The sequence below is a fragment of the Onychostoma macrolepis genome, chromosome 05 (genome assembly GCF_012432095.1).
Source record: "Onychostoma macrolepis isolate SWU-2019 chromosome 05, ASM1243209v1, whole genome shotgun sequence".
Taxonomy (NCBI): Eukaryota; Metazoa; Chordata; class Actinopteri; order Cypriniformes; family Cyprinidae; genus Onychostoma; species Onychostoma macrolepis.
In genome coordinates, this window is record NC_081159.1 from 15,060,315 (window position 1) to 15,076,205 (window position 15,891).

The 15,891-nt window shown below is 39.0% G+C and overlaps 2 protein-coding genes across 8 annotated transcripts; one reads left to right on the top strand and one right to left on the bottom strand.

Moving 5' to 3' along the window:
• Positions 1–2,551: 2,551 nt before the first annotated feature.
• Positions 2,552–10,643, top strand: si:ch211-284e13.6 (uncharacterized). Of its 7 annotated transcripts, none has more exons than XR_009271436.1 (6): positions 2,552–2,876; positions 4,433–4,521; positions 5,147–6,137; positions 6,516–8,244; positions 8,436–8,537; positions 8,659–10,643. XR_009271436.1 is itself a non-coding variant. In XM_058776835.1 (4 exons), exons 3-4 carry the CDS (start codon positions 5,184–5,186, stop codon positions 6,525–6,527), a joined length of 966 nt encoding a protein of 321 aa, XP_058632818.1. In that variant the 5' UTR covers positions 2,552–2,876; positions 4,433–4,521; positions 5,147–5,183; the 3' UTR covers positions 6,528–10,643. The 7 variants fall into 7 exon arrangements, 2 of the variants coding, with proteins under 2 accessions (XP_058632818.1, XP_058632819.1); XR_009271435.1 differs by having other exon boundaries at positions 6,516–7,979; positions 8,186–8,244; positions 8,436–10,643; XR_009271432.1 differs by having other exon boundaries at positions 6,516–8,537.
• A 99-nt stretch (positions 10,644–10,742) lies between these two features.
• si:ch211-284e13.5 (uncharacterized protein LOC793850 homolog) lies at positions 10,743–15,624 on the bottom strand. Its single transcript, XM_058776833.1, has 3 exons — positions 14,936–15,624; positions 12,141–12,425; positions 10,743–11,979 (listed from the first exon to the last, which is right to left on the bottom strand). The coding sequence occupies exons 1-3, from the start codon at positions 15,483–15,485 to the stop codon at positions 11,636–11,638; spliced, it is 1,179 nt and encodes a 392-aa protein (XP_058632816.1). The 5' UTR covers positions 15,486–15,624; the 3' UTR covers positions 10,743–11,635.
• Between the last annotated feature and the right edge of the window lie 267 nt (positions 15,625–15,891).

Consider the following 15,891-nt stretch of genomic DNA (forward strand, 5'->3'; position numbering starts at 1 on the left):
CTCCTGATTGAGATCATCAGCTCGTTAGTTCAGTTCATGGATCTCTCTCCTAACGAGCTGATGATCTCAATCAGGTGTGTTAAGTAAGGAGACATGCAAAATGTGGAGAGCAGGGGCCCCAGGACTGGAATTGAGAACCACTGACTTAAGTCATATTTTACTTATTTCTTTGTTTGGTTGATTTTAATTTTCTACTTAATGAATCAAAGAAAATGTTTACAGTTCACTGAAGTTCACTAATGTAGTTGCATCTTGTATGTCATGTAAGAGCAACTTGAAAGGATATTTCACCCAAAAATGAAAAATTATTTACTCATTTACGACTAATTTTTCCCCTCTGTGAGACATAAAAAAGATATTTTGAAAAGTCTTTTGAATATCTTCTGTGTTCCACAGACGAAAGAATATAAAACAGGTTTGGAAAGATATAAGGCTGTGTAAATGATGACATAATTTATTTCTTCATTTATTTTTGTGTAAAATCCCTATAAGACATGCCACTTAAGGGTTGTTAAACTTCTGTACTCATGCTGTTTTGTTTCTGTGCCTTCCAATAGGTTGAGATGCTCATGTTTCTGCATCAGCCTATCAAATTTAGGAGAAAGTGGGGCAAGGGGATGAAAGGGGTGGACTGAGGTGTTCACCCCCTTGACTACCCTTTTCTACTTGATTCATTCCTAAAAAGAGTGGAAACGCTCACTAGGACATCTGACAAGAAGCAAAAACACTTGAATTCTGAATGCCAGTCCATCAAAACCATCAGCTCAACAAGATGGCATGTACCAGCTGCTTTGGATGGTCACGGAGGATTTTTTCAAAACTGTATAGCGTTTATACTGCAGTTCATCCAATACCAAATTAAAGACACTGCTGAGATAACAGTTCATCAAGATGAGAAAATGAGAACAGCAGCACACTCCTCATTCATCTCTGCAGTTACACAATCGCTCCAGTTAATCCACTGCTGCAAAGAGATTTTTTTTCTTTATTTCATTGTTTATAAAACAAAAACAAGCAAGACAATAAACTGATGGAGCTTGTTTATAACGGCACCTGACAATTTAGTTATAATTCAGTGGAAATAACACCAATAATATCCATGTACTGAAATTATTTAAATACCGTGTTGATTTTATTTGCTAGGAATAAGGCTTTAAAAACTAGGCGTTAGTTCAAAAAAGAACTTCTTCACATTCTTCACATTTTCTTTTTGAAAATGCTTGCATTCAGTTTAATTTCATGTGGCACTGTTTGGCCTTTCTAGAAAGTGAAAAGCATTCAGAGCAGTTTTCACGGCCAAGCAAACACCTTTCAAGTTCAAGGTTATATGGCAGACAATTATTTGGCCTCATTAGCTCCATTGTCCTCTTTGAGTTAAGAAAAGAGATACATTAAAAAGGAAACTCGTGAGCTGAGACTCAAATTGTCATGTTTATAATAGCATGGCTCCTGATATTCAGCACATTCCATGCATAACATTCTGATGTCAAACCCTGCTTCAAAGTCCTGAGATACAGTCTGTTACCAAAGAGAAAACATGAGATTTATCCTCAGCACTACTTTGCCTGCTCATACACTCAGTGAATGTATGTGCCCCCTAAAAGGGGGGCTTCATGAGAGAGGGAATTTTAAATGTGTGGTCTGGATATCGTCATTAAGATAGGAGGGTTCTGGCGCCTGTGGCTGTCCAGGATGACATTCTGTCACCTGATACCTAAACCACAATCTAAGGAGCTACAGTCATAGCAGGATGTAGCTGAATTTCAATTGCAATCTCACCATTTTATCTTGTTGTCTGTATAACTGTGTAAATAAAAGCTGGTTTTAGTGAGTGTGTAGATTCTTTCTTAGTACTTAGTGCATACATGTGCTTATTTAGCTCCATATAAGTGAACACTTAATCTACAGAGTACCCTTCCTAGAAATATGACATTTAAATAAATTACACAAGTATAGCTGAAGTACCTACCGCTCCACTGTTGGATCTTAAAAACTGTAAAAAAATCATTTTATCAACAGCAAGAAGGTCATAGGATTTCCTCAGTCATCATATCTTTTGTTTGTTTGGACAGTTTCAGATAGCATGCCAACACGAAGTCTTCTAGCACATCGGAGTAACAATAAAGTACAAACATGGATGGTTCTCCTACACTGAGCAAGAGTTACAGGTATAATGGGGCAAATTAATGTCATGAGACAAAAGATCCTACTGTTAATTCTGACAAGATGGATTTTTATTATTATTATTTTAAATATTTATACGAGTTGCATATCCGTGTGATTTTAAAAGAAGGAAAGACATCTCTGTTTTGCGTGCATATGTCAGGGCTAATATGACTGATTGATAAAGACGCGCGGAGGATTGGGTGTCAACTCGCGCTCGGGTGACTCGAGTAAACGGAGTCTGAGCTGAATTATAATTCGCCAAGAACTAGGACATGGTGGCTCCGCCCACTTATCAAAAAGCAGCTCGTTGATTGGACAAAGATTCGCGAGTGAGGCGGAGTCTATGGGTGTGTCGTGAAGCGTGACCAAACTATGATTGGCTTTCGTCTCCCTCCATCAGAATCCGAATAGCGGCTCCTAGAGCCAAACCACATTTTACACATTAAGGAACTGTTTCTGGTAAAGTGTCGCTGATACTACAGGATAAATAATATCGTGCCCTCCTGGTCAGTTTTCAAACTGAAGAAGTTTAAATGGTCCTTCAAGAAAGCAAACCAGAGAGAAATAATTTCCTTATGTTTTATTTTAAATAATGTGTAGATGATAAAGCTCTTTCTTCTTTGAAATAAGACACAATTCCGATTAAATCGACGGAGAACTCACTTGACATGCACTTCACGGACCTCCACGGACTACTACGGTAACATAAGGTAAACCTCTGGAAACATGAAATGTGTAAATTATATCTGATACGTTCAAATATTTAATCAAACCTGACATTCGTTCATATCCGAATTACTGTCGTCATCTCGTATGACTTAATGCAGGTTTGTAACAACAGTTGTCTGAATGAGCTTATTTTCTATTGTGCTATCCATGACAGGTGTAATATTTGGCGGGGGGATAAGAAGTCAAATGAATATGTTTATAGACAGGCGCATCTTTCTGTATTAGCTCGTTGTGTTAGCACGCGCACATTTCTCGTTGGCTCGCTCACTGTTCTGCTGTCACGCGCGTGTGAATGCTCTGTTTGTCTACATGTTGCGAGGGCGCATCCTGCTTGGCAGCGCTTGGGCTCTCGGCTTCAAACTGTGCGAACCGCTGCTCTTCCCCAACCCCCGTTACACTGCTCAGGCAACGAGGGCGGGGCCAGCCCAAATAAATGTGGGGAGGGGAAAAAACGAAGACAACAAACCTTAAAAATGTAGGCCACGGCGCGTGACCCAGTTCCTCATGAACAACACAGCGAGTGTGAATGTGGAGCATGGTTATTATCCCCCACGCCCGGCACGGTTCCAGGGCGGTTCTACAGTGTGTTTTTTCTCTCTGTGCCAGGCAATGTTCGGGGGCTTTTAGAAATATGAAAAAGAAGAAAGACATGTTACATTTATCCAATTTGCTGTTTAAAATAGCAACAAGGTATGAAAAGTTTGTATTGTAAGTATTTACATGTCATGACTCGTTACTGTTTTCACACATAACATGTACTATATAGTAAGTCAGTTGTATTATTAACATTATATACATCATTCTTTTTGTCTGAAACCTACAATCAGTCCTTCAGTCTCTCTACTGACCACAGCCCTCACAAAACAGAAAAATATTTATTTCACAACTAAGCACAGCATGAGCTTTTTCACTCAGCACAGGCTCAACTTGAATGCTAATATTTTCTTGTAATATAAGAGCAATTTTGTTTGTTTTTTTAACTATAGATAATGCTTGAGGTGTGGTTGTGAGATACTGGTGCTAGATCAGAAAGAAAAAGAAAAAAAATTATAAAGTCTTCCATTTACACATAGCCTGTGGGCTGACCAGTTGGTAAACCACATCTCTTCACCTGTTGATTACACATGGGGAGTGAGCCAGTGTCAGTTTCAGTAGGTGTGTGTTGTGATCTGAAGTCAGGGTGGGCTGGTCTGCTTTTAGGCTTTTGTGTGGCAGTATTGGGTGTTCTTGGTTTTGACCACAGTGAATACAGAAAGAGAAGATTGTAGTGTTGTGTGTGTGCGTGTGTGACAGATATTTTGTTTTGGGCCCCCTGGAGAAGGCGATCAGTCTGAAGCTGACCTACTTTTCTCCTTTACTCCATACCTGCAGAGCTATTTATACCCATGGTACAGGTCTACAGGAGCAACTCAGACCATCTCTCCCCTCACGAACACACACATAGACACTTTCTCTAGTGCTCACACACTTATGTGTACACATCTCCTGCCATCTCTTCAGTTTTTTTTTTATCTGGTTGTTATTATCATTTTCCCAGCCTGGCCTGTGGAGAGCAAACCCAACCAGCCATCCACCCACCCACCCTTACTGTGTGAAATCCACACCCCCTCAAGGAGAGCAGTGAGGGTGAGTTGTATTCTTTTAAAGGGTCTGGTCCCAGTATGCATGTAGAAGCCTGTTTCATATATCAAAGCATGAATGCCTAATGATTTATATTTAATCTATGTAATAAGGATCAACCCACATCTGTAATTATTTGTTTGTCCCAGAATTTCTAGAGACTGAATTACAGTTTGTTGAACCATAACTGGGTTATTTATCACAAAAGAAAGTCAAGTTGATTCTTTCTGATTTGCGTGAACGAATATGAACTTCCATTGTAAGTCATTGCCTAGTCATAAAATCCATTTTATTTTATTTTTTTTTAAGACAATCAGGGATGAATCTAAATAATTGTTGTGGTCATTAACATTAACGTGTGATCACATTTACTTCTGCTTGGAAAAATTCTGCAGGTGAAATCCACTATCAGAAAACTACTTGGTTTGAAAGTGACTTCTTTGTTGGCAACAGACAATGGACCTTCTATCACTGAAATTTTGCTAATGTGACCGCACCTTTTGTGCCATAAATGCTAAATCTGGAATATACATTAAACACTAATCACAATCAAAACTAGTCCTGATTTACAGAACTGATTAGGATACTTAATATTATTCATAAGATCATCACATTTTATATCTCTTTATAGTCACAGAAGACGAAAGCACCATTGTGCAGTCAGAGGGATGGAGGACAGGAGGCACCTGCCACCAGATGGAGGTGGCAATGCCAAACGCTCCGCCTCAGCTGAGTGTGACACAGAGGATAGAGCAGTCAGGAAGGAGCAGGGTGACCCTGAGACCTCCACACAATTGCGTGTGAGAAAAGATGATCTCTGCGATGTTCCTCGCAAGGTGCCTCGTTTCCAGTATGTGGATTTCCCTTCCCTGCACCAGTGCATCCAACAGCTTTCTGTGCCTCCGCTGAATGGCTGGTTGGGATCCTGCTCATTGGCGAAGGCACCAAACTACAGGCCCGCCAGTCCTAAGGAAAAGGTGCCCAAGTTTAAATACGTGGACTACCCATCTCTCCACCACTGCATTCAGCAGCTGTCTGTGCCTCCATTAGAAAGCTGGAGTGCAGGGCTGGTCAGGTTTAATGCAGAAGGGAAACAAGACGGCTCTGGGTCACAGAAGAGGCCCTCTCAACCTGGGACTGTGAAGAATAACATAAGCAATGAGGCAGGAGATCAAAACGAGGACAGGAGTAGAGTTACAGCATTTTCTTTCCCAAGAAACACACACAACTCAGTCTCAGGCAAGGAGGAAAGGCCTCAACACGACTACACCTTAGAGGTGCCACAGAGGTTAGAGAAAGGTAACACACCTCTAAGGTCCCGTGCTACTAAACCAGATGCTGCTTTGCAATCAGATTGCAGATCCAGAGCAGAATCTGGTTCTGGATCTCATAGCGACGCAGCAGTTGTGAGAAACGACAGACCGTCGGTTATTAACATGGTGCACACGGATAAGCAGAAGCACTGGATAACAGCAGATCACCTGGAAGAACAATTGAACTCTCCAGATTCAGTCGGACGGGTACCATGGAAAACCGTCCCGGAGTCAGTCTGCCCATTCTGCCAACAGATGTTCACAAACCCCGAGCAGTTCAGGGCTCATCAGCGGAGCCATAGAGATAAGGTGACTAACGCTAACTTTTCAATAAACCAACTATTTATAGGCAATGAACACACATTCTCACTTCCTTTTGTGACATACACAACTATGTTCTCTCTATGTAACTTACAGGGATAGTTCACACAAAATGACAATTCTGGCATCATTTACTCACCTTGCAGTTATTTCAAACATGTAAGAATTTCTTCAGAATATTTCTTCAAAATATATTTTCTTGTGTTTAACTGAAGAACGAAGTTCATACAGGTTTGGGACAACTTGAGAATGAGTAAATGATGCCATAATTTCCCTTTTATAGTTCCTTTTTAAGTAATTTGTTACAAATTGTGATCACAACTGGGGTTTTTTTTCTGCATTCACAATGTCTTCTTATCTTCACAGAGACCAAACTGATGTGCAGAGGTACTGAGTGAGAACTGCTTTTGGCAAACAGTTAATGCCACATCATATGGAATCGAATCATCAGAGGCCTTCTTGTGTTGTGACTGGCTATAGTGGCATTGCTGGCAGGACTATAGGGAGATCGAAGACACATCAAGCACATTAGACAGTTTGGGTTCAGACCTTAGGGAGAATGCAAGACTTTGTCTTGACTGATGTTGTGAAGTCTAAAAAGGCAGAACTGCAAAGACAGAAACACACATTGCATACAATAAGCATGCACATACAGTGCACTTGCGAGAGTGCCGACACACTCACACACACGCAGAGTATCCTATTCATGATTCAGAAGAGGTCAATATTTACTGCCCCACATAAGGACCATCAGACATAATGGGGTTTCGGCTCAAGACGGGATTAGAACCAGATTTATCGTCTCTTCCACACATATATCAGCGTGTTTACAGGGGTGGGTGAAGCTCGATGGACTGGTGCGTAAGAGGATGAATTTTATTACATGTGTTCCCCACACTGTGTGCATGGTGGCAGGCTAAATATTTAGCTTTGGGTGCCTACAAAATAATGGCTATTGTTAATGCTGCACAAACAAACAGGCTTGATGATAATGATTTGTTACGTTAGCTTTTTATTGTTTTGTACTTTTTATGTTTTTGGAAATTAATGTCTAGTGGCTTTGAGCTAGTAGCTTTAAATCTTAAAAATGTACCGCTTGTTTTCAAGTGTTTAATTGTGTGAGTAAAGATTTTTCATACAGAAACAAATGTTCGAATTTTCAGTACAGGTATGCCCTCTACAAGAAAACCTGTTTGACAGGTTAGCGCTCAGTTTCGTAGATGAAGTATTTTAACTTTATATAAACAAAGGAGCTAATCCAAAATCAACAACTGCAGTGACACAACTCATTTTAGGAATGGAACATTTAAAAATGGATTTTAGATATTGTGAAAGACAGCAAAGGTCAAGTATTTCACATTTGATCTGATTTTAAAGTTAGAGAGAAACAGTAACATTAATAGTTCATTTTATGAAACTCACAGACAGTTTACACAACCAAATTTCTATATATATTTACAAAGGAATATTATGGATTTTATTATGGACTGTATATTTTAATTTACAAATACACAGATTTCAAATCACTAAAAGTTTAATGATCATGAATCTCCAGGACTTTCCAGAGATCAGCTGTGGGTTTTCCTGTATGCAAACACTGTTGCACTTTCATTCCCACACAGAACAGATCGACAGGACAGCACAGCACAGCACATATATTTGCAGTGAGGGTTTTTAAATAATCTCATACAGATACGATGAAACGTACTGGAAGAACCACAAAAAAACGTGTGAAAAATGAAGGTATAAACGCAAACAAAGAAGAGCTAAGAAGCGTGAGACAAACGGTTATACGGTGGAATGGAAGAGGACAAACAACACTGGGATCTGGTATTTGTTGTTTATTAACCATTTACATTTGAATGGTAAATTATTAACAAATTTGTTTATAAATATATTTACAACCATGGGAAAATTACTTTCACTTTCACTTTGTCCTGAGAATACAGTACGACGCAACATGCCTAATCAATGCTTGTTATTCTTATTGCACATTTCGTTTGTTATCCTATAAACTGCCAATCATTGTTCTGTAGGATATTCACAAGTGTATGATTTGACTGATGATCTCAGCAAGGAGGAAAATATTTTAGAGGTGAGAATACGCTTACATTAAATACATTCTATTGATAGCTTATAGCTTATAACATGGTTGCATCATAAAACCAGTCAAATATACAAAATATCTGTAAAAAGGTGTTTAAAAATGGCAGGTCAGCTTAAAGACAGTGATGGTGGTCAAGTCTTATCAGATTACTTATTGTATCTTCTGTCTGGTCTGTGAAGGTGCTTTCTCCTCTCTCTCAAACTCAATCAATAATGAATAACCAGTCTGTAAACACTTCTGGAACTCAGGAAGATGGAAACACACTAGATACAACAAACACAGTAAGCACTGTATATTAACTTCATTTCATTGTCACCAACGGCATCTGAACCAAACTCAACATGGTGTCATGAAGTTGTAAATCTTTATTAATTTCCACCCATGTCTTGCATTTTTCCAAAGTGCCCGGTTTGTTTCTCTGCACTTAAACCTGCATGTATAAAGGGCACTACTGAACTGCTTCAGTGCACTCGATGCCTGACCGCTCAGCTCCTATGTGGCTCCTGCCTTTACCCCTGCACTTCTACTGCCTGCACCAACAAGCTGTGCCCCCTCGTCTCCACACTGCTAACCTGTGACTTGGTATTAGATCCAAAGAGCAAAGTGTTTGGTTGTCCAACGTTCAGAGCTTGTCCTAAATGTCATAATCTGATTATGCATGCAAAAGGATGCAAGTTTGTAACATGCGCATCATGCTTTCACCGGTTTTGTTTCATCTGCTTGGAAGATGATTGTAGCAAGGATAAAGCAAACTACTGGAAACTAACTTGCACAAAGCCGAGAGCAGAAAGACAGAGATTTATGTCACCACAATCCTAAGAGATTCCTCCCAGGGTTGGACAACATTGAATGAATGAATGAATGAATGAGGCACAGTGTCTAAAATGCTAATGCAAGATTTGTTAATTGCTATACAGAAGTGATCAGTAACAGAATTTTCACAAACTGATTCAATCTACAAAAATAAAATAAAATAAAAATTTATAAAAATGCATCGATCCCATCTTTCCCCAATGTTTTGAATCTATGCTATACCATGCACCTGACTAACTTGGACTTTGGATAGCAGGCATAACAACTCAAGGAAAACTCAATAAAGTAGCACTAGTTGACACTTGCTGATTTGTATCTTATTAGTGAAACTGACTGTACATTATCTTTATATGACTCTCTGCCACTCTACTTCTTTTATACCTAAAATGTCAGCAACCTTATCACTTAAAATAACAGCTCATGGTGCAATACAGAAAGACACATGCACCGTTCCATTTTAAGTATTGCTGCATCTAAGGATTCTTCATAGCAACCTATTATTTTTTCAGTTCTATATTACTTACCATTTTACTTATTTCCCTTGCTATTGTAGTGTTTTTATTGTTGTTTGAGTGGTTTCAAGGGTCGACACAAGTTAGAGATAAGAGAATGCCTCCATTTCAAGGATTTCAATGGTTGGCATAACACTTGTTGGATTTGTGCTGATCAAAGTACAGAAGGGATGAAGTTCAGATGAAGTCTGAGCACCGAAACTTAGGCGACTAAAGGCTGGAAGACACTACATGACTTTTAAAATCTGAACAGATTTTAAAGCGCTAGGCATCATACACTTTCCAACTTTGTATATAGTCACATACACTACATGATTTTCACTGAAATCTGTGGGGTGGGGGGTTGGGTGTTGGGAAAAAGTCTTGTAGCATATTCTAAGCCTTAGATTATTACATAAAACTTTTTTTTTCTCATTTTTTATCATCATTTCATCTCATGCTTTCGGAGTGAGATTCAATCTAACAGTATTCATATTAAAGTCTTACACAACAAAGTATTGTCCAGATTCAGGGTCTTATTGTCAGGCACTTTAAATCTTAGGGAAATATAGATATTTTTGAAAGGCATTAAGGTACAATCGATATCAATTTGACAGATGCTTTTACCTAAAGCAGGGACAGTCATTTCATGGATAAATCCAGGAATATAATCTCAAAGGGATTGTTCACCCAAAAATGAAAATTATTTTATTTACCATCATGTCAATTCCAACCCATTACACTTCATTCTTTGAAACACAAATTATGATATTTTTAATAAAACATGTTTTGTCCCTCCACTGAAAGTCTAGGTAACTAAAATTTATAAGATCCAAAGAAGCCACAAAGGTGTTGTAAAACAAATCCATATGAATCAAGAGGTTTAATCCAAGTCTTGTGGATTCAACATATAAACACACAAACATAAAGTGCATCATGTTTGGTAAACATGGAAGCTTGTGCATGTGTCACAAGCTACATCAAACATCATTGATTAAGCTTCTACACTCTCAGAAATAAAGGTACAAAAGCTGTCACTGGGGCGGTACCTTTTCAAAAGGTACACTTTTGTACCTATTATGTTCAAACATGTACACTTTAAGTACTAATATGTACCTTTAAGGTACCAAAATGGACCCTTTAGGTACAAACATGTACCTTTTGAAAAGGTACCGCCCCAGTGACAGCTTTTGTACCTTTATTTCTGAGAGTGTATGTTTACCAAATGTGATGTTCTATGTATGCATGTTGATTATTGTTAAGATGCAAATAAAAGGCTGAATTAAATCTGTTCATCATTTAAAAAAAAAAAAAAAAGATTTATTTGAATTAATTTTACAACTCCATTTTGGTTCTTGTAAATTTTGGTTACCTGGGGCCTCATTTATAAAATGTTACGCAGAAACCATCCCACATTTGATCTTATGATCATCTCTTGAATATCCTTACGTTTGATTCATAAAATGAACGTACGAACAGGAAACACGCGTCTTTCAGATGTGAAATCTATGAATCACAAATGATCTTGAACTTGCACTCAATTAAATGGTTTCAGCTCTCTGCCTTGTAAACGACTCGTAATTAATGTCATTAACATAAAATATCACCAATCATCATAATTTAGAACAGCGAGCTGCAAGAACAGCTTACGTTTTCAAAAAAAAACCTGCAACACTCCGACAATAAAAAATGCGTACGTCTGCTCAGACCCTGACGTGACTCTAAGCACTTTTCCACGTCAAAGACAGTTTTTATAAATATGAGCGATGGCTTGGATTTAAGTGTACGCACACTCTAAGATCAAATCTGTGCGTATGCATGTTTAATAAATGAGGCCCCATGACTTTTAATGGAGGGACAGAAATCACTCAGGTTTCATTAAAAATATCTAAGATAATAAATATCAAAGATGAACTAAAGTCATTTGGAACAATATGAGGGTGAGTAAATGATTACAGAGTTTTAATTTTTGGGTGAACTATCCATTTAATAAACTTTCTGCTCCTGGGGTGACCCTATATTGGATTCATCCTGCAACACAATTACCATAAACAGTGCATTTTATACAACTGTTGTCATGAACACTGATGGAACTTCAAACCACCATCATTTCGAAACTTTTTCCCACACTGATCACAAACATAAGGTTTCTCTCCCGTATGGATGCGGGAGTGGCGCTTGAGTGTCAATGCGTGACGGAAGCGTGCACTGCATATGGAGCAAGTGTACGGTCTCTCTCCTGTATGGATCCTTTGATGGATCTTGAGATGTTGCTTACGGTTAAAGTCTCGCTCACACAGGCCACAGCGATACAATCTTCGGCTGGGGGGAAATGCATGGTGCTCGGGACCATTGTAATTGTTGTTGTGGAGCTTTGGGAAGTGGCTTTGTTGACCTGAGCTTGAGGATGACAGGAAATCTAGGTTGAGAGGCAGAGGAAAGGGAAAAATACATGAAAAAAGTCTAGTATAATGGCATATATCCTTGCTTAAATGGATTTATCAGTATGTAATAATATAACTCCCTTTGCAAATTAATATCAGGCCCACTAGCGTGGCATATTACTTATACAGTACTTACCTAGGGATTGGTTGGTGGACTGGCAGTGCATGTTTGTTTGGCAGCTCTCTGACTGCAATGGCTCAGGTCTCCAGTCTTCTAGTAGTTGAGACTGAGCCAGAGAAAGTCTGTCTGAGTTAGGCTCCTCCACTACAGAGAGGGTTACTGGGATTGGTTCACCATATCCCTCCTCTTTTTCTACCTTTACAGCCACTTCAAGGGATGACTCCTCACTCAGCACGTTTGTAACCGTTCCAGCACATCCCTGCTCAGTTTTGGTCATACTGTGTTGCTCATTCTTGATGTCTAAAAAAGGAAGCGTCTCATTAAATTTCATCAATACTGTCCAAACCAAAATGGCAGTTGTGTCAGAAATTCACCACAAAAATACTGTTGATATGTTTAAGCTATTATGACATATTTTCGCAAAATACCAGCAGCACTCATGCAGCCCCAGACCATGAAGCTACCACCACCACCATGCTTGACTGTAGGCAAGACACAATTTTCTTGGTACTCCTCACCAGGGTGTCACCACACATGCTGGACACCATCTGAGCCTCATCAGATCAGCCTCATCTATCTTAGTCTCATCAGACCACAGGACATGGTTCCAGTAATTTATGCTATGTATGAGAGAATTGTACTCAAAGCACCAAATTTTAACTGCTCTAATATAAGATACACAAATTTGTATAGTCCTGTCAAGCAGACAAAAACATGAACATGATGAATAGGACATGTGGCTTTGCATGGTTAAACGACGTATAGCTGTTATCACTTAGGGTGTACTCACTTTTGTTGCCAGCTTTTTTGACAATAATGGCTGTATGTTGAGTTATTTTCAGAGGACAGTAAATCTGTACTGCTATACAAGTTGCACATTGATTACTCTAAAATATATCCAAGTTTCATCTCTATATAATTGTCCCTTGAGAAGATATACTAAAATGGTTGCCGAAATGTGAGGGGTGTGCTCACTTTTTTGAGATATTATATATATATATATACACACACACATATATACATACACACAGTGCCCTCCACTAATATTGGCACCGAAATGTGAGGGGTGTGTATTTTGTGTGTGTGTGTGTGTGTGTGTGTGTGTGTGTGTGTGTATTGTGTGTGTGTGTGTGTGTGTATTGTGTGTGTGTGTGTGTGTATTGTGTGTGTGTGTGTGTATATGTATGTATATATATATATATAGATGAACAGACATCACAGCAGCTGGTTATTTTGGCTAAAAGGTACACGTTTGTACCTAAAGGGTCCATTTTGGTACCTTAAAGGTACATATTACTACTTAAAGTGTACATATTTGAACCTAATAGGCACAAAAGTGTACCTTTTGAAAAGGTACCGCCCCAGTGACAGCTTTTGTACCTTTATTTCTGAGAGTGCATGTTGAAAAAGAGTATGCCAAAATTCCCGGGATGGTCTACTATTTCAGGTCTATTTTTGAAGTGTGGATCCGTGCACACTCTAATGGCTAAAATTGCCCACAATCCATTGCGCTTTGGCGAAGGATTCGGTCCAGAACTACAAACATGAATAAAAAGCGTTAGAAAAACTACAAACGTGGCGGATGCGCGCGATCGACCCTTAGGTAGAGAGGTTTACAAAAGATGGGTTGAGTTACTAATAATCAACATTTAAACTGGTAAAAACTATTTATTTATTGTTATCCGTGTTATATTTAATCTGCAACATCCATTTGGTCGTTAACTTTTAAATGCATCATTATGCAGAAAATATGAGCAGAGTTCTCCGCATGAAAGACCCGCGACTAGCAGATCAACTAACTACTTCTTTTTTCTCCAATACGATAGGAAGTTATATGAAATGAAATGTGGAGGATGTTAACTGTGACAAGATGACTTACAGGCCAGTTTACGGTGACAGGGTGCGTATAACAGATGCGACAGAGACTGTTAAAGACGCAGTTGTGTGACGTAATAATATGTCCAAAAGCTTGCCTACTCTTCTACTACACACTTAAAAGTGTGTACTTTTTCTTCGCCAAAAGAGTACATACTTTAAGGGCGTAGTATAAGTAGGCACATTGGGACGCAGCATTAGTATCTCTATAAAGCCCTGAATGTGCTCTGTACAGGACATCCAGACTTACAACTGTGACATGCGAGGTCTCAGAGAAATTCACTAAAATAGAATGTTCACTACAGAGGCAAAAACTCCAAAGCTGGGTCTCAGGAGGATAAATATATGTATATGAAGAGTTTATTTGCAAAAACAGATAACTAACAGTGTTAGTTTGTTGTGTTAGTTAGCTGTTTTTTTTTTAACCTAGTCAAAATAACCCAACTGCAGGTTGAATGAGATTAATTGGAATGCACAATGAAAAAAACATGATTTCTGAGAATTGTTAAAAACGGAGGTATCTGTTTTTGCAAATGAACTCTTCATATGTATGTTTATTTATATGATGTGTAATAGTAAAATTACATATAATGTGATAAAAACACGTACATGTTGTGGTAACTTGGTTTACGTTACCAATTAACAGTTTCTTTTCTCCAGCATTTTTAATAGTCTTTTTTTTCTGTAAAAACTGCATGTTTTAAACAACTTTAAACCTGAACACTGTCACACGAGTGTATATAGATATCACCACTGCGAAAGCACCAAAGTTACGGGTAATAACAACCCACAAGGGTTATGCACAAGCAAAGAGTAAACATGAAGCGAAAATGTGCCAGGTGTTAACGTACAGATGCGGTTTGTTATTGCGAAATCATTGACATTCGGTGTCATTCAAGTGGTTTAAGCCTTTTAATAGTCTCCGAATATCTTACCATTTGTCTCATGTAATCTATAGGAAGTTGATTCCTCAAGCGAGTTCGAAGCCTGAGCGCATGCGCCTCCATGGGGGTTCCCACAGACTGATCCTCGCTGGAATGCATTCGTTTCCTTGGGTCCACATACCTCGTAAACATGTTCCGAGTCCACAGCGGGCTCGGTTTGTTGCCGGACATTATTAAGGGTATTTAACTGTGGACCCCCGCGCTGAACCCTGCTGCAGTTGATGGGGGTCGTCACCAGCTGACTACTAACATTAAAATCTTCGAGTCTCTGTGGCTGTTGATTCAGGCGACCACACACATTAGAAAGTTGAGTTTCAGCTGTTTGTAGCCTAAACTTGAGCGCATTGTTATCCTGCAGAGCCTCTTGAATTTTGCCTTGCACGTCTCTGAGCGCTCTGTCCAGCAGTCTGGTGATCTCCACGACGGCGATCTCTACCGCGACACCGAGCGCGTTCTGCAGGGTCGCAGTCAGCTCATCTTGAAACGAGAACGAGACGTCAGCGATCACTGCGGGATTTGCAGGGCCGACGTTTACCTCCATTTCCTTTCTCGTTTAAAATAACTTTTCGACAATATACTAATATCTTAAGAGACGAAGTGCACAGCTCACTGGATAACGCCGAAGTGGTGAACGGTTAGTAGTTGGCCAACCAAAACGTTCCCTTCGTTGCGTGCAGTTAAAACAACGGAACATTTGTAGTTATATGTATTGTATTTGTTTTTATTTTAGTCGATCTCATTCAACCCCTCAAAAACAAACAAAGAAAATACATGTAAAAAAAAACTTAACTGTCGTTAATACTGGCAAAATGTCCAATATAAATTGACTGAATAAAACTCCGGGAAACACAATAGTCCGCGTTTTAGAGAGAGAGAGGGAACATACTAACATTTACTAAAAAGTAGAAATATCTGACATGGAATGGACTCATTAACAAAAATGTCAA

Bases quoted from the DNA above. Each gene is read 5' to 3' on its own strand.
- si:ch211-284e13.5 (XM_058776833.1), bottom strand. From the start codon at position 15,485: ATGGAGGTAAACGTCGGCCCTGCAAATCCCGCAGTGATCGCTGACGTC. The intron at 12,426-14,935 runs GTAAGATATTCG...TTCCTTTTTTAG, and splicing joins TAGATTACATGAGACAAATG to ACATCAAGAATGAGCAACAC. The intron at 11,980-12,140 runs GTAAGTACTGTA...CTCTCAACCTAG, and splicing joins GTCCACCAACCAATCCCTAG to ATTTCCTGTCATCCTCAAGC.
- si:ch211-284e13.6 (XM_058776835.1), top strand. From the start codon at position 5,184: ATGGAGGACAGGAGGCACCTGCCACCAGATGGAGGTGGCAATGCCAAA.